This window comes from Amorphotheca resinae (genome assembly GCF_003019875.1).
Source record: "Amorphotheca resinae ATCC 22711 unplaced genomic scaffold M430scaffold_5, whole genome shotgun sequence".
Lineage (NCBI taxonomy): Eukaryota > Fungi > Ascomycota > Leotiomycetes > Helotiales > Amorphothecaceae > Amorphotheca > Amorphotheca resinae.
This window is the reverse complement of record NW_020194475.1, coordinates 550,798-574,499: the sequence shown is the minus strand read 5'-3', so window position 1 is coordinate 574,499 and position 23,702 is coordinate 550,798. Positions and strand designations below refer to the sequence as shown.

The 23,702-nt window shown below is 49.2% G+C and overlaps 12 protein-coding genes across 12 annotated transcripts; 4 read left to right on the top strand and 8 right to left on the bottom strand.

Annotated features, from left to right (window-relative positions):
• Positions 1–624: 624 nt before the first annotated feature.
• Positions 625–1,953, bottom strand: M430DRAFT_90544 (hypothetical protein; the record flags this gene model as incomplete). Its single annotated transcript, XM_024869661.1, has 3 exons — positions 625–1,061; positions 1,111–1,804; positions 1,876–1,953. Coding segments are annotated over 3 exons (1,209 nt in total), but the record flags the coding sequence as incomplete, so codon positions are not given.
• Positions 1,954–3,151: 1,198 nt separating this feature from the next.
• Positions 3,152–5,736, top strand: M430DRAFT_18324 (hypothetical protein; the record flags this gene model as incomplete). Its single annotated transcript, XM_024863844.1, has 2 exons — positions 3,152–3,230; positions 3,317–5,736. 2 exons carry the CDS (start codon positions 3,152–3,154, stop codon positions 5,734–5,736), a joined length of 2,499 nt encoding a protein of 832 aa, XP_024721419.1.
• A 307-nt stretch (positions 5,737–6,043) lies between these two features.
• On the bottom strand, positions 6,044–6,772 carry M430DRAFT_100680 (hypothetical protein; the record flags this gene model as incomplete). The annotated part of the gene is made up of 1 exon (XM_024860652.1): positions 6,044–6,772. One exon carries the CDS (start codon positions 6,770–6,772, stop codon positions 6,044–6,046), a length of 729 nt encoding a protein of 242 aa, XP_024721418.1.
• Positions 6,773–7,364: 592 nt separating this feature from the next.
• M430DRAFT_119617 (hypothetical protein) lies at positions 7,365–8,508 on the top strand. Its single transcript, XM_024861753.1, has 2 exons — positions 7,365–7,783; positions 7,841–8,508. The coding sequence occupies exons 1-2, from the start codon at positions 7,471–7,473 to the stop codon at positions 8,050–8,052; spliced, it is 525 nt and encodes a 174-aa protein (XP_024721417.1). The 5' UTR covers positions 7,365–7,470; the 3' UTR covers positions 8,053–8,508.
• Positions 8,509–8,702: 194 nt separating this feature from the next.
• M430DRAFT_58028 (hypothetical protein) lies at positions 8,703–10,200 on the bottom strand (the record flags this gene model as incomplete). Its single annotated transcript, XM_024868705.1, has 4 exons — positions 8,703–8,715; positions 8,766–9,201; positions 9,253–9,864; positions 9,912–10,200. 4 exons carry the CDS (start codon positions 10,198–10,200, stop codon positions 8,703–8,705), a joined length of 1,350 nt encoding a protein of 449 aa, XP_024721416.1.
• Positions 10,201–10,767: 567 nt separating this feature from the next.
• On the bottom strand, positions 10,768–11,972 carry M430DRAFT_49840 (hypothetical protein; the record flags this gene model as incomplete). The annotated part of the gene is made up of 3 exons (XM_024868092.1): positions 10,768–11,335; positions 11,384–11,862; positions 11,922–11,972. The coding sequence occupies 3 exons, from the start codon at positions 11,970–11,972 to the stop codon at positions 10,768–10,770; spliced, it is 1,098 nt and encodes a 365-aa protein (XP_024721415.1).
• Positions 11,973–12,374: 402 nt separating this feature from the next.
• Positions 12,375–13,516, bottom strand: M430DRAFT_229896 (hypothetical protein). The gene is made up of 3 exons (XM_024864808.1): positions 13,016–13,516; positions 12,721–12,902; positions 12,375–12,666 (listed from the first exon to the last, which is right to left on the bottom strand). Exons 1-3 carry the CDS (start codon positions 13,271–13,273, stop codon positions 12,453–12,455), a joined length of 654 nt encoding a protein of 217 aa, XP_024721414.1. The 5' UTR covers positions 13,274–13,516; the 3' UTR covers positions 12,375–12,452.
• Positions 13,517–14,233: 717 nt separating this feature from the next.
• M430DRAFT_49838 (hypothetical protein) lies at positions 14,234–15,126 on the bottom strand (the record flags this gene model as incomplete). Its single annotated transcript, XM_024868091.1, has 2 exons — positions 14,234–15,039; positions 15,093–15,126. 2 exons carry the CDS (start codon positions 15,124–15,126, stop codon positions 14,234–14,236), a joined length of 840 nt encoding a protein of 279 aa, XP_024721413.1.
• A 548-nt stretch (positions 15,127–15,674) lies between these two features.
• On the top strand, positions 15,675–16,647 carry M430DRAFT_34513 (hypothetical protein). The gene is made up of 2 exons (XM_024866570.1): positions 15,675–15,879; positions 15,932–16,647. Exons 1-2 carry the CDS (start codon positions 15,813–15,815, stop codon positions 16,447–16,449), a joined length of 585 nt encoding a protein of 194 aa, XP_024721412.1. The 5' UTR covers positions 15,675–15,812; the 3' UTR covers positions 16,450–16,647.
• An 8-nt stretch (positions 16,648–16,655) lies between these two features.
• Positions 16,656–17,685, bottom strand: M430DRAFT_58024 (hypothetical protein). The gene is made up of 2 exons (XM_024868704.1): positions 17,671–17,685; positions 16,656–17,620 (listed from the first exon to the last, which is right to left on the bottom strand). Exon 2 carries the CDS (start codon positions 17,533–17,535, stop codon positions 16,885–16,887), a length of 651 nt encoding a protein of 216 aa, XP_024721411.1. The 5' UTR covers positions 17,536–17,620; positions 17,671–17,685; the 3' UTR covers positions 16,656–16,884.
• Positions 17,686–18,137: 452 nt separating this feature from the next.
• Positions 18,138–20,484, top strand: M430DRAFT_74739 (hypothetical protein; the record flags this gene model as incomplete). Its single annotated transcript, XM_024869545.1, has 4 exons — positions 18,138–18,219; positions 18,269–19,090; positions 19,143–20,270; positions 20,327–20,484. Coding segments are annotated over 4 exons (2,190 nt in total), but the record flags the coding sequence as incomplete, so codon positions are not given.
• A 545-nt stretch (positions 20,485–21,029) lies between these two features.
• On the bottom strand, positions 21,030–22,850 carry M430DRAFT_138325 (hypothetical protein). The gene is made up of 2 exons (XM_024862564.1): positions 22,680–22,850; positions 21,030–22,625 (listed from the first exon to the last, which is right to left on the bottom strand). The coding sequence occupies exons 1-2, from the start codon at positions 22,710–22,712 to the stop codon at positions 21,216–21,218; spliced, it is 1,443 nt and encodes a 480-aa protein (XP_024721409.1). The 5' UTR covers positions 22,713–22,850; the 3' UTR covers positions 21,030–21,215.
• Between the last annotated feature and the right edge of the window lie 852 nt (positions 22,851–23,702).

Below are 23,702 nucleotides of genomic sequence, written 5' to 3'. Positions count from 1 at the left end.
AAAAAAAAAAAAAAAAAAAAAAACCTGTACCTCTCTTTATTTTGCCTGCCTGACACCATATAAACGAGCAAATATATTAATTGATTGATTGAGATATGGACTTGACTTGGAGCTTATGAGTAGTTTGTGCGGAGTGGAAAGAAAGAGGGTGAGATTGGGATACTTTGGGATTTGAGAGGAGAGGAGGCCTGAACTGTGAGTGTAGGTAGCCTGCATTTGTGCTTGAGAGCACTCACTCTTCTATCGCTATCTGCTTGTTGAGGAACCCTCCCCCTCCCCCCCTTTGAAAAATATTGGTATTCGTAAATCAGGACCCCCCTGTTCGCCGCATCATATCCACGAAAGCCCTCATCTGGGTGTTTATCGTCACTGGTGGTATATTTTCTCGTCGAGCGCGATTCCAAAATACTTGTCGATATCTTGATAATTATTTATGATTAAAATGTATTATCCAGAGTCGCCTATGATCAAGGGGCATTGAACATCTGATTAAACACGTTGCCATGACCACAATCCCTTCGCTGCTTTAACCTTACTCTTCACGCTCGCCGTTCTGCTAGCATGCCTTGATAAATCAGATTTGCCCTTCAGCTCCGTATTGTTGGCTTGAGTCTCTCGCTCTCTCTCCTCCTTTGCCTGCGCCTTCTTCTCATTATCGTTGATCTTCCACACTCGCAAAAACCACATGCATATAGCTGCTCCAATATACATGAATCCAGTGAAGAGCTGTGCATGACGATAAATGTTCACCGAAGTGGTGCGCAGTTCTAAAGCAATCGGCTCTGCAAAAGTACAGGGCAAGACCAAGATAACCCAACAGATAGATAGTGCCGAGGGAACTACTTGAATACCAACGACTTCGGCTCCAACCGGGGCGACGGTGGCCCAAAATGTCCCAGACACGGTGCCAGTGATAATAGCGAAGAATATCAAGACGCCATAGCTCTTTGCGAAAATCCAGATGACGAGACAGAACAGTCCTGCAAGGAAGGTACAGAATCCTGCCATATTAATCCGGCCTGCTGCATCGCTGAAGTATCCTACAAATGGTCGGCCAATACCTATTGATATTAGCTAAAGATCGCCCCAGTCTTGATAATTCAATCATACCTTGGCCCAAGTTTAACAGTGCGCCAATTACCGAGCCTTGCTGTGGTGATAACCCAATGCTTCTAGCGTAATTAGGGAGTGAGAAAAGAAGAACGATATAGCCCAGCATAGAGAAGAAGCCCCATCCAAGGAGGAAAAGGAATTCCACACGCTTGAATAAGCGGACGTCGAAGGCCATCTGAACTGACCCGATAGCCTTGTTACGGTCTCGAACCAAAAGGGTGCAAATTGTATTGACCACGACTGCGAGGATGGCCAGAACACGGAAGGCCCAGCCCAGGCCAATGGACTTAATCATTGCGTTGGTCGAAAGTGAGTATACCATACCACCAATTCCACTTCCACCTGCGGCTATGCTATTTGCAAAGGATCGTTTCTTGGAGAACCATTGAGGGACAATGCCGACACTGGCCACAAATAGAAAACCCATCCCGAACCCGAAGGCAAGGCCTTGAGAAAGAAAGAGATGCCAAATCCGGTTTGACCATGATGCGCCCAGGAGCCCTGCAAATTCAAGGAGAATCCCGAAGCCGAGGGTAATCTGAGTCCCAAATACTCGCGCGCTGACAGTTGCTAGTGGCGAGACGATTAAGGCCATTGAGATGGACAAGCCTCCAATGAAGGCATAGTCAAGAGAGGTCGCTCCTGGGAAGGAGTTATTAGAAAGGTAATGGCTTAGGAACACACCATATGACTGTAAATCATTAGCATGGTTCAAGTTATTTGAAAAAGAGGGCTTGAAACTTTGAAAAGCGGGATTCATACACTATTAACTCCCCATGTATGAGCGTTCATGAGAGCCACACAGACAACACAGACCCAGCCATACCCTCCATCAGGTGGTACATCGACGGGCTTGGTCTCTTCCTCCGGTATTTGTCTTATGTCTCCTAGAGCACCAAGCTTCTCCGGGTCACTTGATGCACTGCCATCAGTCGTAACCTCATGCACCTGATTAATCTCATCATACTGGTCCGGTCTTTCGGCGTTCATGACAGTCATATTATTTATATGGCCGCTGCAACGTCGAAAAATCACCTCACATGAAAAGAAGAGGAGGAAAATTAGGATTAAAGTGCTAAGACATCGAGTCACAACTTTATAGCAAGAACAAATAAATCCGACTTTTATTCCCGGACTCCAAAGAACTGAGCCAGGAGATGAAGAATTCTTCAAGTGAGGTTCATTTTGGCTCCAGGGCCTATCAAATTGACTAGGTACTCCACCACCAACCCCGCGGAAGGGTACAAGCGCCGGGGACGAGCTCACGAGCACCGACCAACAAGTGTGCCGTCTTCCGGTTGAGGAGCCAATACGACTGACCTACCTACGTAATGACATCTCGCGCTCAGGGGTCCTCAGACAGTTGAAGGTACAGCCCTGAACAGAGAAGAAGATGGAGTGCTCCAAGTAGAAAAGATGAAGTGGTAAAGAGGCGAAGTTGGACAAGACCCCATGTTGCTTTTGTTGAACGATCTACTGCTTTAAATCTCGGCAAATCTCCCCACTTTTGAGTCAAGAGGACCGGAGTCACCACCGCAGTACACGTAGCTATACAGTATACGCACAGTTGGTACATCTCGTACATCCTGGGGGTTCTGTACTTATTATGCTGATAGAAGCAATGAGTTCACAAAGTGTATGATGTAACAGCAGAACACTCGTCAACATTTATAAGTTCTACGGAGTAGTCCGTATGTTGCTCTGGCGATTTGCTAGCGCGGATGCACTGTTTACATTCGCGAAAGCCCTCACCAACGCATACGGTGACGGAGATTCTGGCTGCATTGTTACCTATAACGACCATCTGTTATTCATCCATAATATCTTACCGCCATTGCACTTAAATAATATTTTTTCTTCCTTCTTTCAAACGCTATTTAAGGACCTTTAATACCTCTTAAGCTTTGCCCAGCTCCCAATTGTTTCGACGACGCAAACGCCTCTCCTACTCCTGACTGTATCAATATCGACACATCGGAACAAGCTGTACATCGAACAACCCATCCTGCAATAAACGTGGCCTAAATTAGCCATCACGATGCTCCGAGGGAGATCCAGAGACCGCACTCGCAAAATCAGCCCTCCTGGACCAGTATACATGTCAAATGAGCAATTTGGTCAGTAGCTGTCTATGTTGTCTGCTTGGATGCCGAAGCATATATACTCTATATTATTCCATACCCCTCATACTGACCTGCTGCAGCTAGCTATCTCGCAGATCTCAGGAACAATCGTGTCGCTCGTCCAAGCGGTGCCAGACCTCAGCCTCCCAGCAATAGGCACGAGTCAGATAGGGGTCTTTCAAAGACACCACAACCGAATGAACCAATAGCCTCGCCATCGAACGAGTTTGCACAACGTTCTAGCAGCGTGTTGTCTCACCGAAGAGCTCGATCATCTCTCTCTACATACTCTTCACCAAACTCAAGAATTGGCCGTCCGCTTGTACAGCAACCACGCTCACCAGGAGCACCTGTTGTACCTCTGAAGCCTTCTGAGGTTGTCCCAAGTGCCACATACATTGAACGAGGCCAAAGATGGATGGAGAAAGAGGAAGCAGTATCTCTGCGAGAGGCCATGGAAGATATGGACTTGAATGAAGTAGATGAAGAGGAAATGAGGATTCACGCCGCAGCACAAGCGGAAGCTTCGGAATTAGTCTGGCAACATCAGCATCCCGAAGCGGCTATCAAGCCAGGCGCGCCATACCGATATAAAGAGCACCTGAGAAAGAATAGTTACCAACATGCAAGAACTCAAAGCGTTGGTCGCTATGGGGGGGTTGGCATGGTTACCGGTCTTGCACGAGACATTCCATGCTCAATCTCTGGGAGATCAAGCAGCAGCGGTGGAACGCGTTCAGAGCGTAGCCGTGTATCAAGTGGCGGTTCTGATGATTCCCGGTTGGACCGCAATGTAAGCCCAGACCATACAGTTCGCAGGTCGGTGGATTCTTCCCGAGATATTGCAACTACTACCTCAACCAAGAAATCATACGGTAGTATTACCAATGCTAGCAGACCATCGGCTGCCCCACGCAGGAGTACCAGTGCCAAAAGAAATATCAGTGGTGAGATTGCGGGTACCTTCACGGGCGAGCAGATCTGGGAGGAACCAGAGCAGGAGGATACAGATCGCAGCCACTCCATCGATTCACAAGACGCTCCAGCTCCTTTGCGCCTCAAGCCGCGAAATCCCCTGAACCGTGTCCAGTTTGCACAGGACGTAATACAGTCAAACAGCACTCCTCCCGAGCCTACTAAAAAGATCTCGAGGTTCGAAATCCATCGAAACCCACCCTCTCAGTCAAGAAATCCACTCTACACTGCCAATCCACCCCCACCCCCCCAAAACCCAAATGGACAACGAGCTGAGACACCTACCAAGAACGGCCTTGAAATCAGAAGCGACGAGATCCGGCAGGCTACTAGTATGCGTCTGAAGGATCGCAGTCCTAAGCTACCGACCCCTACTGTTGTCAGTGATAAACCGGGCCGCCCGATTGTAAGCTTTGAAGCAAATTGGAAGCCGAAAGAGGCTGATGTGAAGCCAGAAGTGCAAAGCCAATCAGGGAGCCGAGGTTCCCATATCCAGAGGAGGGCCATACCTTCTCGAGCTGATTCGAAGGATGTCTCGATCCCTATCCCGACCATTCAGCTTCCTGACGCACCCTCAATCCAAGTAAATGACGTCCCCGCCATCTCTGTTCCAACCATAAATCTTCCAGATACAGCGCCATCTGTCCCTACAATTAACGTCCCGGACATACCAAAGATATCTGTCTCGACAGCCGACGTTCCAACTATTAGCATCGAGTCCAGTGATACCAAATCTAATTCGAGGAGACCCCTCCCAGACCCAAAAACAGCTGCGGGGCGCCCTCCCCCACGTCACCATGCAATTGTACCTAATCCTCGAAGCCATTGGTCACCAGCCGGTAAAAGAGCAACCGCTACTTGCCATCAATGCCAACTTCCAATCGAGGGACGTGTAGTAGGACTTCGAGGCGCCACAGAAAAATACCACCCTGAATGCTTCATCTGTTTTACATGTGGAACTGGGCTTGAAGCACTCGAAGTTTTCGAGGAGCCTTCGGTGATGCGTGACCAGCGTCTTGATCGAATTGAACGTCGCGCTCGAGGAGAATCGGTCCCAGAGATTGAAGGCCAGACAGCGGAAGATGATGGCGATTCTCGACTTCGTTACTTTTGCCATCTCGACTGGCATGAGCTTTATGCGCCCAAATGCAAGCACTGCAAGACTCCTATCATCGGCGAACATACTGTCGCACTCGGAGCACACTGGCATTTCGGGCACTTCTTCTGTGCCGAGTGTGGTGATCCTTTCGAACAGGGAATGAGCCACATCGAGAAGGATGGATATGCCTGGTGTATAAACTGCCAGACAAAACGCACTGAGAGACGAGCTCCAAAGTGCCGCAAGTGCAGACTCCCAGTCATCGGTCCTGTGGTCCAGGCTATGGGCGGGGAGTGGCACGACAAGTGCTTCCGATGCGTAAGCTGCAACGGTGATTTCCCGGACAGCGCATTCTTTCCGAAGGAGGTCGGTAATGAGACAGTCGTTATGTGTACGAAATGCATGGAAAGGGAGTTGAAGGCTTGATTAAGAAGTTTTGGAGTTGTCATGGAATATGCGTTTGCTTCGTTCCTTTCACGCTCGTTCAACTCTCTCCTATGTCACCCACCACGCGATCCACGAGACCCGGAATCATGTCAATCATTTTGATTTCCTATCTTTGGTAGCATGCTTGTCAGGTTTCTGCGCATTTGGGGGCGTTCATGTAACTTCTGTTTCAATACGTACACATAAAGAAAAATGTCAAATTAGAGTATGTTCACACAGCCTCGCTTTCTTGCAACTGTCCGTGATAGGTTTTGCTCCAACAACCTCCTTATTCGCCCCATGCCCTTCATTCTGAGTTGTCATACGGCGCCATCAACTCATTCGACTCAACCCCCTCCGGGAAAGCCCTCTCCCCAAGGGCAGTAGTATGGGCCCAAGGCTTCAGCCCATTCTCCCTCCTAATCGTAGCCGCAAAGCAAGAACTCCACTTCTTCCTCGGATACGCCTTCGTCACACTCTCAATCGTATCCTTACTCACCAGCTGCGGCTGGCCTCCCATATTATCAAAGATCGTAGCCAACTGTATCAAGGCGCCGACGCGCGTGATGGTGCCCTCATCGCCCAGATCCTGATGACGGATGATAGCCTCGGCGACGTTCTCGGCCTGCTCCCTCGGGGCGTTGAGGAGCTTCAGGAGATCGAGGGCGAGGAAGCCGCCATAGAATTCAAAGGAGAGGAGCGTGGCGTGGATATTCTTGTCGGTGGTGCCGATGTCGTGTAGTAGGCATGCTAGGAAATAGGTCTCGTTGAAGGAGGGCGTTGACCAGCTGGGGAAGGCGTACGAGAGGATGGCGCTTCCGTAGTAGAAGACGCGGAGGCTGTGGTTGAAGGTCTCGATGGGGAGCTCTTTCTGCGCGTATTCGTAGACGGCTTTGGATAGTGTGGAGTAGGGAAGTGGGATTGAGGAGATGGAGAGGGAGGGTGCGGGGCCCGAGGCTTGGGATTGTTTGAGGAGGGTTTCGACTTTTCGGGGGACAGATGTCCAGCCGTACTTCTCGATTGCAGGGTTGCTCATCTTGAGAGTCGTTGAGAGTAAAACAGGTATCTAGTGAGGTCGGAAGCTTGCTTGGATGTTGAAAGCGGGGAAGACTTGTTCAACTGAGTTCTATGGAGTCGAGATTTGGCTCCCTACTTTGACAGCCGCTTGACTCTTATAGAAAAACAAAAAGAAAAGTCTACAATATCTACGCTCCGTGATCCTGGATCGTAATTGTGGCGGGAGGTTCCCCGCAACGACTGATATCATTTATTTAAATGCGTCACCTTGGGTGCCTTGAATCCATTTTGTATTCGTAATGGCAAGCATTGCTGCTGTAATCCTGTCGTGCATGAGGCCGAATGTAAGCCGTTCAAGGAGTCGACGATTATTGCAAAGGAACAGAGGCAGTCATAACACCTACCGTCGGTATACAAGAGTCAATAGATCGATATGAGGCTGAAACCTTACCGTACGTGGGTTTGATAATGAGAAGGATGTCGGATGCTTCTGACTGAATCTTTGAATCTGCACTTTACCCCGCGACCCACTGAAAAGCGACCCCTGCCCCTCCCGCCTCGGCTCGCTAAAGGTATCCCCCCCATGTACAGTGACGAGAGCCTCCTTTGCCATTCCAATACCCATCCTCACATCCGTCGACTCCAGCATGCATCGCGCTCTATAATCAGCCCTTGAGCCCCCGGACTGGGCGTCTCGCTCTCAGGAAACCACTCGCCATGGCGTCCCGCTCCTCATGTCCGTTCTGCAATATTGTAGCCCATTACCCAGCATCCCCAAACCCGGATCCCGATTACGACCTCGTATCCCCGCCCGCGTTCGTTATCCTCAGCACGCCGTTATGCATGGCCTTTTTGGACATCATGCCTTTATCCCCGGGCCATCTGCTTGTTACTACGCGCCAGCACCGCGAGAAGATCTCGGATGTTACCGAGGAGGAATCTAGGGAGTTGGGCTTGTGGCTACCCAGGATGAGTCGGGTGTTGGCGAACGTTACTGGCGTGCACGATTGGAATATCGTGCAGAATAACGGCACGCGATACTATCATTGTTTTTTAAGGAAAATGCTAATAGACATTTCTGTCGCAGGTGCTGCCGCAGCCCAGGTCGTCCCACATGTACATTTCCATATCATACCCCGTCCACCGCTTACGCCGGAGTTGCGAAATCGATCATTTACCATGTTTGGCCGAGGCCAGAGGACTGAGCTTGACGAGGATGAAGCTGCCGAACTGTCCAGGAAGTTAAGGGAGGAAGTGACACGAGAGCTCGAGAGGATAGCCAGTAGGGAGAAGCTATAGACGTTGTTATGGTCCACATCTGCGGCGAGGGGTGTTTATGGGGCGTCTATGGCGTATTTTTGAATAGTACAAGAATACCTCTAAGGAGGATATGGTTGATTTGGTGCAACTGGCCTGGCATTCAGACATCTCGTATAAAGAGATCAATTCCCTCCCTACTTGCCAATGATTGCAGTTTGGCCTAGAAACTACATTCGGGAATGTGAACACACCCTCTTCCACAAATCTTCGTCAACATTGCTATACGCTCATACGAATGATCCCCTTCAACATAAAGAAGTATATTAGTTCTGGTATATAGGCCCAGATCAATTATACCCGATAGAAGACTTCACTCATAGAACAATATTATTGGGATCACGCCAACTTAAAGTCAGAATCATCTTGCATGAACATTATGTAACTGCAAAGCCAAAGGACTTCTTTGTGTCTAAGCAAAAGACCGAACTTCTACTTGACCGTGGTTGAAGAGCCAAGTAACGCCATTCGCTGAGAAAAATGAAACCCCATTGTCCATTGTTGAAACTTTTCCCGAGAACTGTTGTATATGCCGTTGAAGACAAATGCTTTTCCCAGATCATGCCATCATTAATCGTGTTGAAAGGTCGATCCCACATATCTTGCTAAAGAAATTCCGAGAGGAACAAAGTCTAGTAACGGTACCTGGAACGAAATTAGTCTTATGGATGAAAACAAAAATGGTTAAAACTTACAACTCGCTCTTGAATGGACCCTCAACCTCAAGACCAAGATACTCAGCTTGGGTTGGAGTGAGCTTGGTCAACTCAGCGTTGACGTGAGCCAAGTGGAGCTTAGCAACAGTCTCATCCAGGATCTTGGGCAGAACGTAGACGCCAACTGGGAGCTTCTGAGTCTTGCCAAATTCGACGTACTTCTTTCCAAAAGCCGCATCCTCGCACTTAAACAGCATGATTTGAGCAAGAACTTGGTTTGTGAAAGAGCAGGACATGACGAAGGATGAGTGGCCAGTAGCGCAGCCCAAGTTAACGAGACGACCCTCAGCGAGGAGAATGATGTGGCGACCGTTCTTCATGAGGTAACGGTCAACCTGGGGCTTGATGTTTTGAACGCTGGCAGCGTTCTTCTTCAACCAGGCGACGTCGATCTCGATATCAAAGTGACCAATGTCTTTGGGAAACCGTTAGCTATGATTTTTAAAACGAATATTATGGCACTTACTGCAGACGATTGCGTCATTGGGCATTTGCTCAAAGTGTTCTGCACGCAAGATATCTCTGCATCCGGTGGTAGTGACAAAGATTTGGCCAATACTAGCAGCCTTCTCCATAGTTGTAACCTGGTATCCGGAGACAGCAGCCTGGAGAGCGTTGATAGGGTCGACTTCGGTAACAATGACACGAGCTCCCATTCCGTGAAGAGCCATGGCACAGCCCTTACCAACATCACCGTAACCGGCAACAACCGCGATCTTACCAGCGATCATGACATCAGTGGCACGCTTGATACCATCGATCAAGGACTCACGGCAACCGTACAGGTTGTCGAATTTGGACTTGGTGACAGAGTCGTTAACATTGACAGCTGGCACAAGGAGGGTCTTGTTCTTCAACATCTTGTACAAGTGGTGAACACCAGTGGTGGTCTCCTCTGAGACACCGTAGCAGCCCTTCAGCATCTCTGGGTACTTCTTGTGAACGAGAGCAGTGAGATCTCCACCATCATCGAGAATCAAGTTCAGGCTCTTGCCATCCTTGAATGCAACAAGTTGTTGCTCTAAGCACCACTCGTATTCCTCCTCAGTCTCACCCTTCCATGCGAAAACGGGGACACCTATATGATTAGCTAGGTTTCGAGGAAGCAAGAGGCGCGCGACTTACCAGCAGCAGCAATGGCAGCAGCAGCGTGGTCCTGGGTGCTGAAGATGTTGCAAGATGTCCAGGTAACCTCAGCTCCAAGGTGTGTGAGGGTCTCGATGAGAACAGCAGTCTGAATGGTCATGTGGAGACACCCAGCAATGCGAGCGCCCTTGAGGGGTTGATCGGCAGCATACTTAGCACGAGTAGCCATCAAACCAGGCATTTCATTCTCGGCGAGTTCAATCTCCTTGCGGCCGAAGGCAGCAAGTGAGAGATCCGCGACCTTGAACTTTGCAGCTGGAGCAGACATTGTTGCGGTGTGGGGTTTATCGAGAAGGTGGGGAATGAATACTTGACGGAGAAGAAGAGATCAGTTTCGGGGTATTGTATGAGGCAACCTAGTTCATCTCGCTGCTAACTGAGCTACTTACATTGATATTTAGTGGTAGGACGAGGTGAATGGAGGAGGATGGAGAGGGAGGATCTGGTCAGTAATTTTCGATGGAGGGAGGGGCTTTTCTACCAGGAGTATGTTGCTGTGCCACTAGCCCACTAGCGTCCTCTTCGGAAAAACGTGCAGCAGGAAAACCCCCTGGGACAAGGAGGGGCAGAAGACGGATCCTGAGCGGCCAGAATTCATTTCACGTTTTTCATTGACTTAAGACTCTAGGTCACTGCAATTTGACTGAGCGATAAGAAGTTCTCAGAGACCACAACTACTGTACTTCTTATCGCTCCTTTTTGGTCAGGTAACCGCGCTTATTGACATGCCCTCTGAACGCCAGCCATCCAATGCAAACCCCAGCTACATATTCCTTTCGTGAGAGAAGATGCTATGACCTTCATCCCCTCCTATGAACGCGCCCTCCGACCATATTTATTGCGAATCTGGCAACAAGTTGCTCTTAACCGCAAACATCTTGCCAGTGACACTAGCAGTAAAGCCATCCACTTGTCTCGAGTATTGATCCACCTGTCGGGCATTCAACATACCCTCCAGTCTGCTTGGCTCCGCTGGAAGCTTGAATAGTCTCTCCCATTCATCCTCCGGCAGTGGCGCCAACTTCTGCGTGGCCCTTGTGGCATTCTCCGCTACACGCTTGGTCTTCCATGCCGCAATCTTAGCCTGCTCACGGGCCAGCTGTCGCTGGTAATATTGGAAGTTGTTGAGTTCGGTATAATGTGTCTCGATACTGTCTAACAGCATATCACACGTCCTCTCAAGGTAGGGGTCGATGGACAGGTCGAGAGATTCGAGGTTGGGATAGAGTGGGATCTGAGGGGTATCTCTTGTGAGATCTGCAAGACTGGCAGGGAATTCGAGTTCCCCCTCAGGGACTGGGGTTGGTAATTGATGCAAGAACGATGTAAGGAGGTGTGAGTTGTGGACGATGATAGGTAATTCAACCAGAATGTCCTTGTATGTAAGCTTCGTCTTTTGCATGCTGTTGAGGTGTTAGTAGAATTCTAATTATATGATTTATATGACTTACTTCTCCGTCGTGAACTTTCCCTCCTTGTATGCCGCCATAAAGCTCGGAGATAACCTGAAGGCTCGTAGACTCAGAGCACCCTGGGAGCTTCTGCTGACATCGTGAACCAAAGCAACTGTTCTCTCGTTCATCTCCTTCTGGTAGTGGAACTGGTTCTCGATCAAGCTGGTATTGATAAAGTTGCCCATATTCGCACTCGTGTACCACCCAACATTATTCGCATCCACGTTAACCTCTCGGAGATACTTGATCATCTCATTTTGGTATGCGATATTCGCCTTCGATCGGGGAGCCGCAGCTGCCATGTTTGAAGCGGCCATATGATCATTCGGATGCGACTCGGAGGCTGCGATATCCGCAGTTGGGAATGGGAAAGAATTCGTGATTTGCAGCGTTCCATTAACGTCCATACCGACCAGGGATCCAGTAGCGGTCGTGGGGAAAGTCGCGGCGCAAGCCTTGACAATTTTCATGACCACCTGTAGGCTGTATTAGTCTCGCAATTATCTTGCAACGGGGAGTGGGGACTCAAACGTACCAAGGCCTCAACCTGGACCGAGTTCAAGGGGACTTCCTTGACGTCTGCCATGATGGAATAGAGTCTTCCAGCAAGATCTATCGATTCCGGGGGGTTGAGCTTGAAAGGTTCAAGGTTGATGTGGTGGGCGGCAATACAAGCGTGAACTTTTCGAAGATGCCTCGTTTGTGCGCGACAGAAATACGCTAGTGTCAAAGCCGCAAGCTGCCCCCCACGTCCCCCACGATGTATTCTCAACGTCACCTCACTGATGTCCTGGGGATTTTTCATTCTGAATCCTTCATAAATAGTCTTCCAGAGTATAAGCAAGCAAGATTGCATGTTTTTAAAGTGCTCCAACCGACATGGAAACCACAGACTAATCGCCAGGGACTGAACCTCTTCTATTGATCTAGCTCTATGGTGTGCTATCAAGATTCCTGTCTCTCACTCCAAGTACGCCAAGCTATGCGTGAGCAAGCAAACAATCGAATACCAATGACTCCTTTTCCGCAAGCACAGCCTAAAACTCCGAAATCTCGAAAGCCTCCCTCAGTCAACCCATGGAATGATCTCCCAGCTATCAACATTGTCCTTGATGAGAAGTCTCAGACGCTCGATTCTCCATTCGGTGTACAAAAGTCGAGTTGCACCTGCAGCACGGCGATGAGCCTCTCCGACACTTCCAATCTTGGCATCTTCCTGGTTACGCCAAACGCAAGTTGCGAGGTTTCTTCCGTCTTGGTCAGGCTCTCCAAACCAATACCTGCGAGTAAATTGGTCAATACTGGCATCGGTGGAAAGTAGCCATCTATCTTACTTAAGAAATCCCCCGCTCTTAGTTGCCTCTTGATGAGCAGCCTTGTCAAGAACACCAAGATCGGCATAGACTGTAGTCGGTGGGATTCGAGATCTGAAGACAACGATGTAGAAAGAGCTTTCCTTCCACGTGAAGTCCGAGGCTGCAGCCAGCTGCCGGACTGACTCGATGACTTCGGGCCACTAAGTTATTGTCAGAATCATGAGCGGAGTTGAGGAGGCAGATGGAAGAAGGCGCTGCCCTCCCAACGTATGAATATATAACGAGTTGGGAGAATTTTTCTGGGATGGCTCACGTTGAAAATTTCGACATATGGAGCAGTTGCGTAATCATCCCTCAAACACTTCAATCCCACAAGAGCCTTAGCAAGTAGCTGGTTTGCGGTATCCAGAGTGCGGAGGTCAAGAAGATGTGGCTCCTCGTCGTATGGGGATACAACGAGAAGGTTATCATTCTTCGCATTGGCACCCGGAAGAAAGTCATGATTGGTGACCGCAGCCTCGCTGGGCTTGGGATGGTCGGCAGCCAAGGGCGCGAAGGGAATGATAGCCATCTCTCTCGAGTATGGGAGATCAGCTTCACAGTTGAACGAGTCACTGCAGAAAACAGGCCGTGGGATTCTGTGCAGTGAAGTAGTTCCCTTCGTCCGTTTGCTTTGGAGGCCCGCGAGAAATGGTGAAGGAGTGGGAGGGATGGGAGGAATTTTACAGTTTTACCTACGGAGCCCTCAGTTGATCCTACGCGGGCCAGAGGCCATAATAAGATGCCCTGAAAAATTCAATTTCAATGTCTGGTTGCGGTATTGCGCAATCAGTGTTAGTGTTGGCGAAATCGGGTAAGACATGGCGTCTTCAAGGTGGCAATAGCAATTGAATTCCAGCAAGAGCGCGAACGGTGGTCGATGATCCTGTGTACTGCAGTGCTGCTTCTCACCGCGCAATTTGCGGCTTGAGATGCTGCATCTCAGCCTGGCCCGGGAGTTCCTGGTGTGGCAGGGTCCTGGACAGCTGGACTGTACCGTGGACTGGAATTGTGGAGCATGCCAACAGGGCACCCGGGACCGAACCGAGGGTGGTCAAGATATTACTGCTCCTGCGCATATTCACATCCTACTTCGCATACACGGCTGCGGTGCTACACGTACTTTCAGATGCCGCGGCTTGAACATGCGCATTGGCTGGGCCGCGCCGCTGGCGTTGTGGTATCTATGATAGTCGAGGTTGCGCCTGCGATGAATCCTCGCGAATCATTTCGTTATCTCAGAATGCCTACTGTGCCAATCAATGCGGCGCCTTGACAACACTGCTCTTGAAATACTCGATATCTGAGAGCAAAGATTCCAAACCTGCCTCCGCGATCGGCTGATGTGGTCCCCTTGGGCGAGAACCACCTACAAGATAGGCATGAAATGCTTGCTCCAGGTAAGGGTCAGATAACACAGACAACACATGCTTCGAGGACGATTGTTGGGAGATGCGCGACTGGTCTTGGTCTAAATTGCCCGCCAATTCCATCACATTTCGTGGTTTCCTTCATGTCGATCTCCCAGCCAGAGCCTTCCACTTTCATATGCACCGAGATAAAGGCCGCTCCCAAGTGCTGTCCATGCTGCTCGCAACACCCCTCCCCTGAATAGACCCTTGATTCCATCTTTTTGGAAGATCTCTCGGGCAACAGTAAGGCCGCCCTTCTTAGTGATACCCTTCTCACTGGCCAGCTTCTCCAGCGACTGTCCTTGACGTTTGGCCCTTTCCACATCGTTCTTGGTCTGATATTCGGAACTCTCCCCAGCTGCAGAGAGCATGATTCGAGTTTTCACAACGTCGACCGGTGTGGTAAGCAGTGCAGCAATGGACCCAGCGCTTCCAGCACTGACTGCTGTTATCAAAGCGGTTTCTGATATACCCCCCGTGAATGTTCCATTACTCTTTCTATGTTCTCTAATGCTTGCTTTTAGATGCTCAAACATTGGGAACTGCATAGCGGTGAAGGGCAGATTACGAGCTGCTAAAGCGGTATAGCCACTCCACAACTGCGATGGTCTTTTAAACTGTTTGAGTGCTTGCAGAGTCACTGACCGTTGAAACAATGTCAGGGACTTGGAAGCTGAGGATTCAGTTGGCCGACGGATCATCTGAGCATTCTGCTTGAGGACCTCTGCAGGGGTGAGGATGAAACAAGAAACAAGCTCAGCGGTTGCCGATGCCGCGCTATGAATGAATGGTTGCGGCACCGAAGGCGATGGCGACCCTTTGAGAGTGGAATTGGCCTTTGTGAGCACGGATTTCACAGCCTCATACGTAGTGAAGAATGCACCCGCTGCATGAATGTCAGTGCTCGGATAGGGAACTGGGTATCGAATAGATAATTACATGAGGGTATTGTGACCAAAATAATACTTCCCATTCCTTGGTACAGACCTCGGAAAAGCAGTTTTCTATTGACAGCATGCTTGGAGGCATCGTAATATGTCTTCTGGTAGTCTCGACTTTGGAATCGGGTTTTCAGGGTATCCAATGGGTACACCAGCAGGTCGACTGTGACGGCCGCAAGGGCCCCAGCCTATTGAAGTCAGCATCTACAATGCTGCAAAGCAAACGTCCATTCTTGATGAATGCGTAAACAATGAAAAAAGGGCAATCAATTTGATGTATGAACATCATCGAAAGAAAAATACTTCAAAAGTAGGTTCTCACTGCGTAGTTACAATAAGTGGCAAGAACCGGAAACTGGTATGAAATCGGCAACATCCAACACCAAAACAATTATAGCAAACGTACCAGGAGCACATCAGTGTGCGTATTAGACATTGACAAAGCATAATGAAAAGAGAAAGGATTGAAGAAGGTGTAATGGGAAACAAACTGGGCTTCACAGCAACTTCGTCATCGGGAGCTTTATCAGACGCTAAAGAGAGTTCGCTCGACAGATCGACAGCTTGACAGAACTCGCCTCCACCTCGAAGCTTCGCTCGAATTTGACCAACACTAGTCATCAGACTACAGTCAATTCTCGAATTCTCCTTCATACTGGCGAGCTTCTTCTGGTCAAAGTCCTCTAAAGCAGAGGCATCCGGCTCTCCACCAGACACGATGACCCAGGCCTCACCTTCTCCCGGGCTTTCTCCGCAATTCTGCTTCTCCACAGTCGCTTTAAGAGGTTGGCTACCATTCAATCCTATGCAACTCTTCATCGTTTGACACCTCCTCAGACTTTCTCCGGTTATCTCGCGCTTCCATTGACGACAGCATAACCCAAAACTTAAATGCGCTCGTCACACCCGCAGCGGCAGGCTTCGACCCATCCTCTACTTCCACCCGCAGTTCCCGGCTTCCAAGTTTGCGGCAGATAGCTCCGGGACCGTGTCGGAATTTCAAGGAGCAGGTTCTATTCCCCTCGTGGCAAGCGAGGTCTGATGTCCTGAATTACTGCGCTTCAGTAGCTACGAGTCCCGATCCAGATGATCCCGAGTCGGTCTTACGACAGGTGGAGAGCGAGAAGGATAGGGAAAGAGTTGTGGATGAGAGGTTAGATCCCTATTCCGGGAGGTTCTTTCCAACGGAACCGAGGACGGAGAGGTTAGCCGCCATCGTTAGACAAGAGAGGGGAGTGGAGAATATTATAAGGGCAAGAAGTTGGGGTGTAGTAAAGGAAAGGTGTGGTGAGGACTGGAGGGATTGGGACGAGGCTCTCAATGAATGGAGGAAGCGAAGGGAAAAGGGGCAATAAGTTTTTGACAAGATAATTTGTCCACAAGCCACATTGATATCAGTAAAGGATATCGTTGTGGGGGTTATGGCTGGTCCTGAAGGGATCACCCGAATCATTGCATATAGAATACAAGAGTGAACTGTAGAAGTAGGACGGGCTATGTCGGCAGGCATCGATTGTAATATCATACGGCGAATTGAAAAGGCCAGGTCTAACAACGAAAACTGCTGGATCATAGCTGAATTATGTAGGTTGAGCTCCTATTGAGCGGTATACTAACAGTCCATATCAAAGCAAGCCTCCAGAGGTCTGCCCAGAGACATGGATGATCGAGCATGACGCATTTCAAGGCTCCCCGTCCAGACACAGGGAAGGCCTGCATATCTGACGACGCTCTAGAGCTTTCCCCAACCCAGGCAATTCGTCCAGGCAATTTGTCTACCTTACTTATCACTATACTGTTTGTTGCAGTATTTTAATGGACTTGGTGATTAGGTCGGCCAATATATGTCCGCTTTGCCATATTTCATCGTGAGAACCACTAGCCTCCAGGAAATGAACCTTCTCTTTGAAGCGAGGTGTCATGGAGGCTCGCTCCAACATGAACAAGGCTTGCGCCTTTTCGACCAGCTCATCTTGATCGGAATGGGCGATTATGACCGCTTTGGCATGTTCCCAGGTGGCGAAATCGCATTCTCGATTTGTATATGGAGCAGCTTTCTCCCACAATGTCTTATCGGGGAAGGCGTTCTCCATAAACTCTTGGTAGGCTGGTACCTCACTATGTGCTTTGATAAAGGCTTCAAAATGATATATTCCCTCAACACCAAGCACAGCGGCTGGGGTTGGTATCTTATTGTGGACATACCAATTGCGCAACTCGAAAGCCATCGTTGCGCCGGCAGAATGTCCCACAAGTATATACCGATTCGCTATGTTATATTGATCCCTAAGATAGAGGATAGCATGTTCCACATCCAACAGATGGGTCGGATAGCGCACATTGCGGGATGGGTCGTCTGGTGAACTTGGATTCGCAGGATGAGAGGGGTAGGGTGACAATCGATAGTTGATGGATGCAAAGCCTGCGATTGAACCTCTCATTGAAGAATTCCAGAGCTCGGACACAGCTGGCTCAAAGCTTTTTGAATCTATATCGGGGTCTCTCCATGCCCCGCCATGAATATAACTGATCATCACTCAGTGACTGTTTCGAGGAAGGGGGGCATATTGACCAACATCAGCCATAGCTTCTCCTTGTCTTCTTGACCAATTGGCACCGATTCAGGCCTCCAAACATCGACCGTGTGCAGTTCTGTAGAACTCGGCCCAGTAAAGTAATACTGTCTTGTGTAATTGAGTTGATCGTTCTCCATGTCGACTAATAAGATATTAATAACCAGAGGAGCTGGGGCGGAAGTGCATGGGCGCTAGCGTAATGATGCAGCAAAAGCGGCCTTGTCCAAATACGGGGCCGACCTCAAAAACACATCTTGCACACGACTTCGGCCTCTGCCCTTCAACCACCTCGCCCCTCCTCCTCCAGGACAACCTAGATTGGGGTGTGTCGCATACCTTTCTGGAGTTTGTAGAAGCTCACCACTCTTTCATATTTGCTTAAAGCCTTTGGAAACACCCACCGCAGAGGAGTGAGAGCCCCTCCGTCAACAGCTGGTATCAGGTTCAGCAGAGAGAAGTGGGACACCATGCCGCAACCTTTGAATTCGAAAGAGTCCTCACTCTTTCGGCAAGTCATACGCAACTATGAGGACAAGCAGTACAAGAAAGGTTCGCTTCACAGCTCTCCGAAATCGGGCATGCTTCTTACAAGTTATAGGTATCAAGGCTGCCGAACAGATATTAAAGAAGAATCCCAAGCATGGAGATACTTTGGCGATGAAAGCTCTTATCTTGAATTCACAAGGGAAGACGGACGAAGCCTTTGCGCTTGCGAAAGTGGCCCTTCAATGTGACATGAAGTCCCATGTATGCTGGCACGTCTATGGTCTGCTCTACCGGGCAGTCAAGAACTTCGAGGAGGCTATTAAGGCATACAAGTTTGCATTGAAGTTGGAGCCGGAGTCGCAACAAATTCAACGGGATCTGGCTTTGCTTCAAATACAAATGCGAGATTATCAGGGATATCTTGCCAGTCGCAAGGCGATGCTAACGTCAAGATCACATATTCGACAGAGCTGGACGGCATTGGCGATTGCTCTTCACCTGATTGGTGATCTCTCAGAAGCAGAAGGTGTCTTGACGACTTACGAAGAGACCTTGAAGAACCCGCCCCCGAAAACAGATTTCGAAAACTCCGAGGCGGTCATGTACAAAAACTCCTTGATTGCGGAGCAGGGAAACATCCAAAAAGCTTTAGATCATCTCGAAACTGCTGGAAAACACAATCTGGACAGACTCGCTGTGTTGGAACTCCGTGCCAAATATCTTGCACAACTAGACCGCAAAGAGGAAGCTGCAAAAGCGTACCGGGCCCTGATCAACCGTAATCCGGAATACAAGCTCTACTATGATGGTCTTGTAAACGCCCTGGATATTGCGCCTACCGATCATAAAGCTCTGAAAGCTGTTTATGATGAATATGCCGAAAAATTCCCTCGATGCGACGCGGCCCGCCGATTACCTTTAGATTTCTTACAAGGTACATAGGACTACTGTTTTTATGGACCAAGGGTTTTGCTGATAATGGACAGGTGATGAATTTCGACAAGCTGCTGAACAGTATATTCATCGCATGTTGGATAAGGGGGTACCTTCGACATTCGCCAATTTGAAGCATCTTTATGCGAACGATTCAAAGAAGGAAATCCTTCCGGCCGTTGTTCAACAATATATCGAGCATGTCAGCAGTACTTCTGGAGATGAACCCAAAAAGAATGGAGACACATCGAGAGGAGCCTCTGCAGCATTTTACTTCCTCGCTCAGCACTATAACTACTACTTGAGTCGAGACCTTGACAAAGCCCTGGAGTACATCGATAAGGCCATCGAGTTGGAACCACAGAGTGTTGATTTTCACATGACTAAAGCTCGGATATGGAAGCATTATGGTAATACTCAAAAGGCTGCCGAAATCATGGAGCAAGCACGTTCTCTTGATACCAGGGATCGGCATATCAACACAAAAGCGGCAAAATATCAGCTCAGAAACAATGACAATGAAGCTGCACTCAAGACAATGGGCTTGTTTACGCGAGCCGAGACTGTAGGCGGGCCATTGGCCGATCTACACGACATGCAGTGCATGTGGTTCTTGACAGAAGATGGAGAAGCATACGCTCGTCAAGGGAAGTTTGGGCTTGCACTCAAGCGATTTACCTCGATATATAATATATTCGATGTTTGGCAAGAAGATCAATTCGATTTCCACAGCTTCTCATTACGCAAAGGCCAGATCAGGGCTTATATTGACATGATCAGGTGGGAGGATCGTTTGCGAGAACATCCATTCTTTAGCCGTGCAGCGCTTGATGCGGTCGACGTTTATATCAAGCTCCATGACAAGCCTCTGTCGAATGGGACGAATGGGACTGGAGAGGAGGATAGTGTGGATGCTGTGGAACGAAAGAAGGCTGCTAAGAAGGCACGGAAAGAGGCCCAAAAAGCTGAGCGGGAAGCAGTCGCAAAGAAGAATGAGCCCAACAAGCCAAAGGACCTAGATGGAGAGGCTAAGAAGAAAGACGATGATCCAGATGGAGTCAAGCTTGCTGCTACAACTGAGCCTATGGCCGATGCGATGAAGTTCGTAACACCTCTTCTTCAATTCAGCCCCAAGAACATCAACGCCCAATTAGCTGGGTTCGAGGTGTACATTCGAAGGAGTAAGTCTTCACTCTATTATATTTGTACCCGTAATCTATGCTAACACAGTACGCAGAGAAGTACCTCCTCGCTCTTAAATGCTTATTAGCTGCGGCGGCTCTCGATCGAGAGCATCCCAAAGTCCATGAACAAATCATCCGATTCAAACAAATCATCGACAAAGATGCCGAAACATTGGCCCCCCAAACTGCGGAGATTATCAAATCAGAATTCACGCTGCTACCTGCCTCAACAAGTCTATCACAATACAACGATGAATATCTCTCAAAGCATAAGGACAGCGCACGCCATACCTTGTCTGCCTCAAGAGTTCACAAATTGCTGTCTCCTGATTCGGCAGCGCGTTACGAGAAAGATGCAGCAAACGTGATCAAACTACCTTCCATTACTATGGATGAGGCGAAGGAAGCCTTAGACCTTTTGCGTTCCTGGAACAGCAGTGAAGCCGATGGCTTCCGAACCAGTGCTGCAGCGAAATGGCCCAACGCTACAGCATTTGCAGCATCAGGTTGAATGTCCCCAGCGATATAAGAAGTCATCTTGAGTTCTCTGCTGAATGAATGTTATTGCTGGATATTCTGCCATGCAAGAAACTGGAATTTCCCTGCATTTGGGTCATGGGATATGTGTGTGCATGGAGGATGCCTTGAAATTCATTGTGTAGATTGTGTTAACGAGTCCATGAAAGGGTTAGATAGACAAAAGCTTGCGTGGCATGGCATCATACGTGTATCATACATAATCCAAGACTCTTTTGACACTCTAGGTCCAGAAGCAAAGTACAGAGGAGATTGAGATTATACATTCGTGTGACCTGTCCATCCGTGCAATTCTCCCTGCGAGACTGCCTCCTGATTCTGTCATATAGTACATACTAGACCAACTTCGATATACCACAGCAAGAAGCCTATCCTACAGAAGAACCGAATTCTACATCAAGCCACTTATTCCTGAACCTCATCGTCTCCTACCACCGCCGGCGTCTTCTTCTTTCCAAACCCCATGGTTTCCATGCCGCTCCTCGCCAGCTTCCTCAGACCGCCCTTGATCCAGCCCTCGATCTCTTCTTCGGGGACCACAATAGCCTTCGCTCTCTCCTCGTCCTCGGCAGTCAACTCAAATCTTCGCATGCGGGCAGCAATCCGCGGGTCAAGGACTACGGGCTCGAGCCACGTCCGCTCGGGCTCATCATCCTTGCGCACGCGGACGCTCTTGTGCCATTCTTTCTCTTCTTCTACCAGCGCGACCTGCTGCTCGGCTACTTGTGGGGGACCTTCGTGCTCAGGTGCGAGAGGCGATTGGTCGGTCTCAGTGGAGGAGAGTGATTCAGGGGTGGCGACGGTTGCGTGGTAGGGCCGGTAGGTAGAGAGGATTACGGCGGCTGTTTCACGCCCGATGGAGTCGGCTAGGACTCGTCGGTTCAGGAAGCGGTAGATGCGTCTGGGCGTGTTGAGGAAGCCTAGGATGTGGGGGAAGGGGATCGGTGTTGAGGGGTCAAACTCAGCGGGGAGCTCGGCAGGAGTTGGTGCGGATTCGTAGTCTTTCGTTGAGATGAATGGTGGTGGTTGCGGGGGCTTCGTGGGCTTGTCGCTGGCTTTCGAGTCTGCTTTTTCGGAGGGAGCATCAGCGGGCCTTGGAGTAGAGTCTATAGAGATTCCTGGGAGAGTTTCAATAGGAGGCTCTGCTTCTTTCCCTTGTGCGTCATCTGAGGATTTCTCCTCTTGTGGTTTTGGCGGTTCTGTCAACGGCCCGAGCCAACCCTCGTGCACACCCCGGACATATTCTTTCCACGTATGCCGGCCAATGACGATATCTCCTCTCGGGCCTGTAAACTCCTTAATGCCACTTTTCTGGCGTATTTCAGCTATGGGGTCCTCCTCTGTCCTCTGGTCTGGCGGTAATCGCAAATTTCGGATCTTTTCTGCTACTTCAGCTCGAATATCGCCCTCTTTTCTCCCTTGTATGAATTCCCAATCCAGCCCTGAAGCCACCAATATCGGCTTCACATATTCTTTGAAATGGTCCTGTGAAACCCGGAGCCCATCGCCTGGTGGTCCTTCTAAGAAGACCGTGAGTGTTCGCGGCATGGAACGAGGCTCGATTGGTTCTTTCGCAATGTGCTCCACCAGCTTGCACCATTTTCGTTGAGCGCGCTTCTTCTCTCGTTTATCGTAGATGACAGCTGCAGTAAATGAACCAGTAATGGAGAGAAATATCATCCAATTTCGAGATGGGAGCTTGGGTCGAAAGTTTTCTCCAAAGCCCAAATATTTCCACATAGGATTGGGTGGCTTTAACGGCTTCGCTGCCTTCGCATCTGGCTTGACCTCTGGTGCAGCTGCAGAAGAAGCATTCTGTCACTACTGTTAGTAGAAGTCCTTGCATACCACATTTCAGGATATGTTTACCTCTGCTGCTCCTGGAGGTTTGGAGTCGGCCATTGCTCTTCGAATTCTACCTATTCTCTTCGTGTATATAGAGTTGGATGGCAAGGGATAAAGCTCAGCCTGGCTCGGTCAAGTCTGCTCACTCAAGAAGCAAAGTTGAACAAAAACAAGAAACAAAATGCCATGGCTACTGGCATTTGCGCGTAGCTCACAGGGAAGCATTCCAATAATTTTGATATCCGGCGTCGGCAGAATGAGATATTCCGCGCCGGATTCACGTGTAAGAGCTAGGTTGTTTTTGTGTCTCTCAGCCTTGGGGAGCCTGAGGCGCTAAACTAAAAGTCGGGCCTGGCCGCCCCGCAGAAAACAAATTGTGGTGGTAACGGGGTACAGTATTGCTACCTTAGTATAACGCCAACGGAAGATTCTCTTAACAAGACACTTCTGCAGCTCAAAAGGGTTGAAGCAAGAGGATGTTGCAGTTGATTCCACAATTGAACCGATTACTTGAGTGTGTATTGATACTGCATTGATAGTGTATTGGCATCGTATCTACACCGTGCCTAAAAAAAGGGGTCTTCTAGAGACTTCCCCCTACTTTATGTGAGGGGGCGCACGTTGCAGGACTTCCATTCCACAGCCGTTGACATCCAAGGATACCACGGATAGCCAATGTGGCTTATGTAACATTCATCGTATAGACAAGCGCTATGGAGAGAGTAAACACTGGCACTGGTTGATTTGGAATATTGGAAGAGCACATGTGTATCCATTGCTTCGTACAAGAGCCGGGGAGGCGTTTGTGTTGTCCCTCGTGTGGCCCTTAGCCCTGGCAAGACATTGCACAAGATAGATTGATATTCCTCCTACAAACCTTGGACTCTATGTGGGTTGGCTAGATTCAGCTTTGCCTCACTTTCGACTCGACTCTTGACTCTTGACTCTTTGACTCTCGACTCTTGAGCAGAGCACAACCTTCAAGCCCCTGATCTACCTTACCGCTGCCCCTGACTGCGCGGGCGATAACCAATCGCAGTCTTAGCG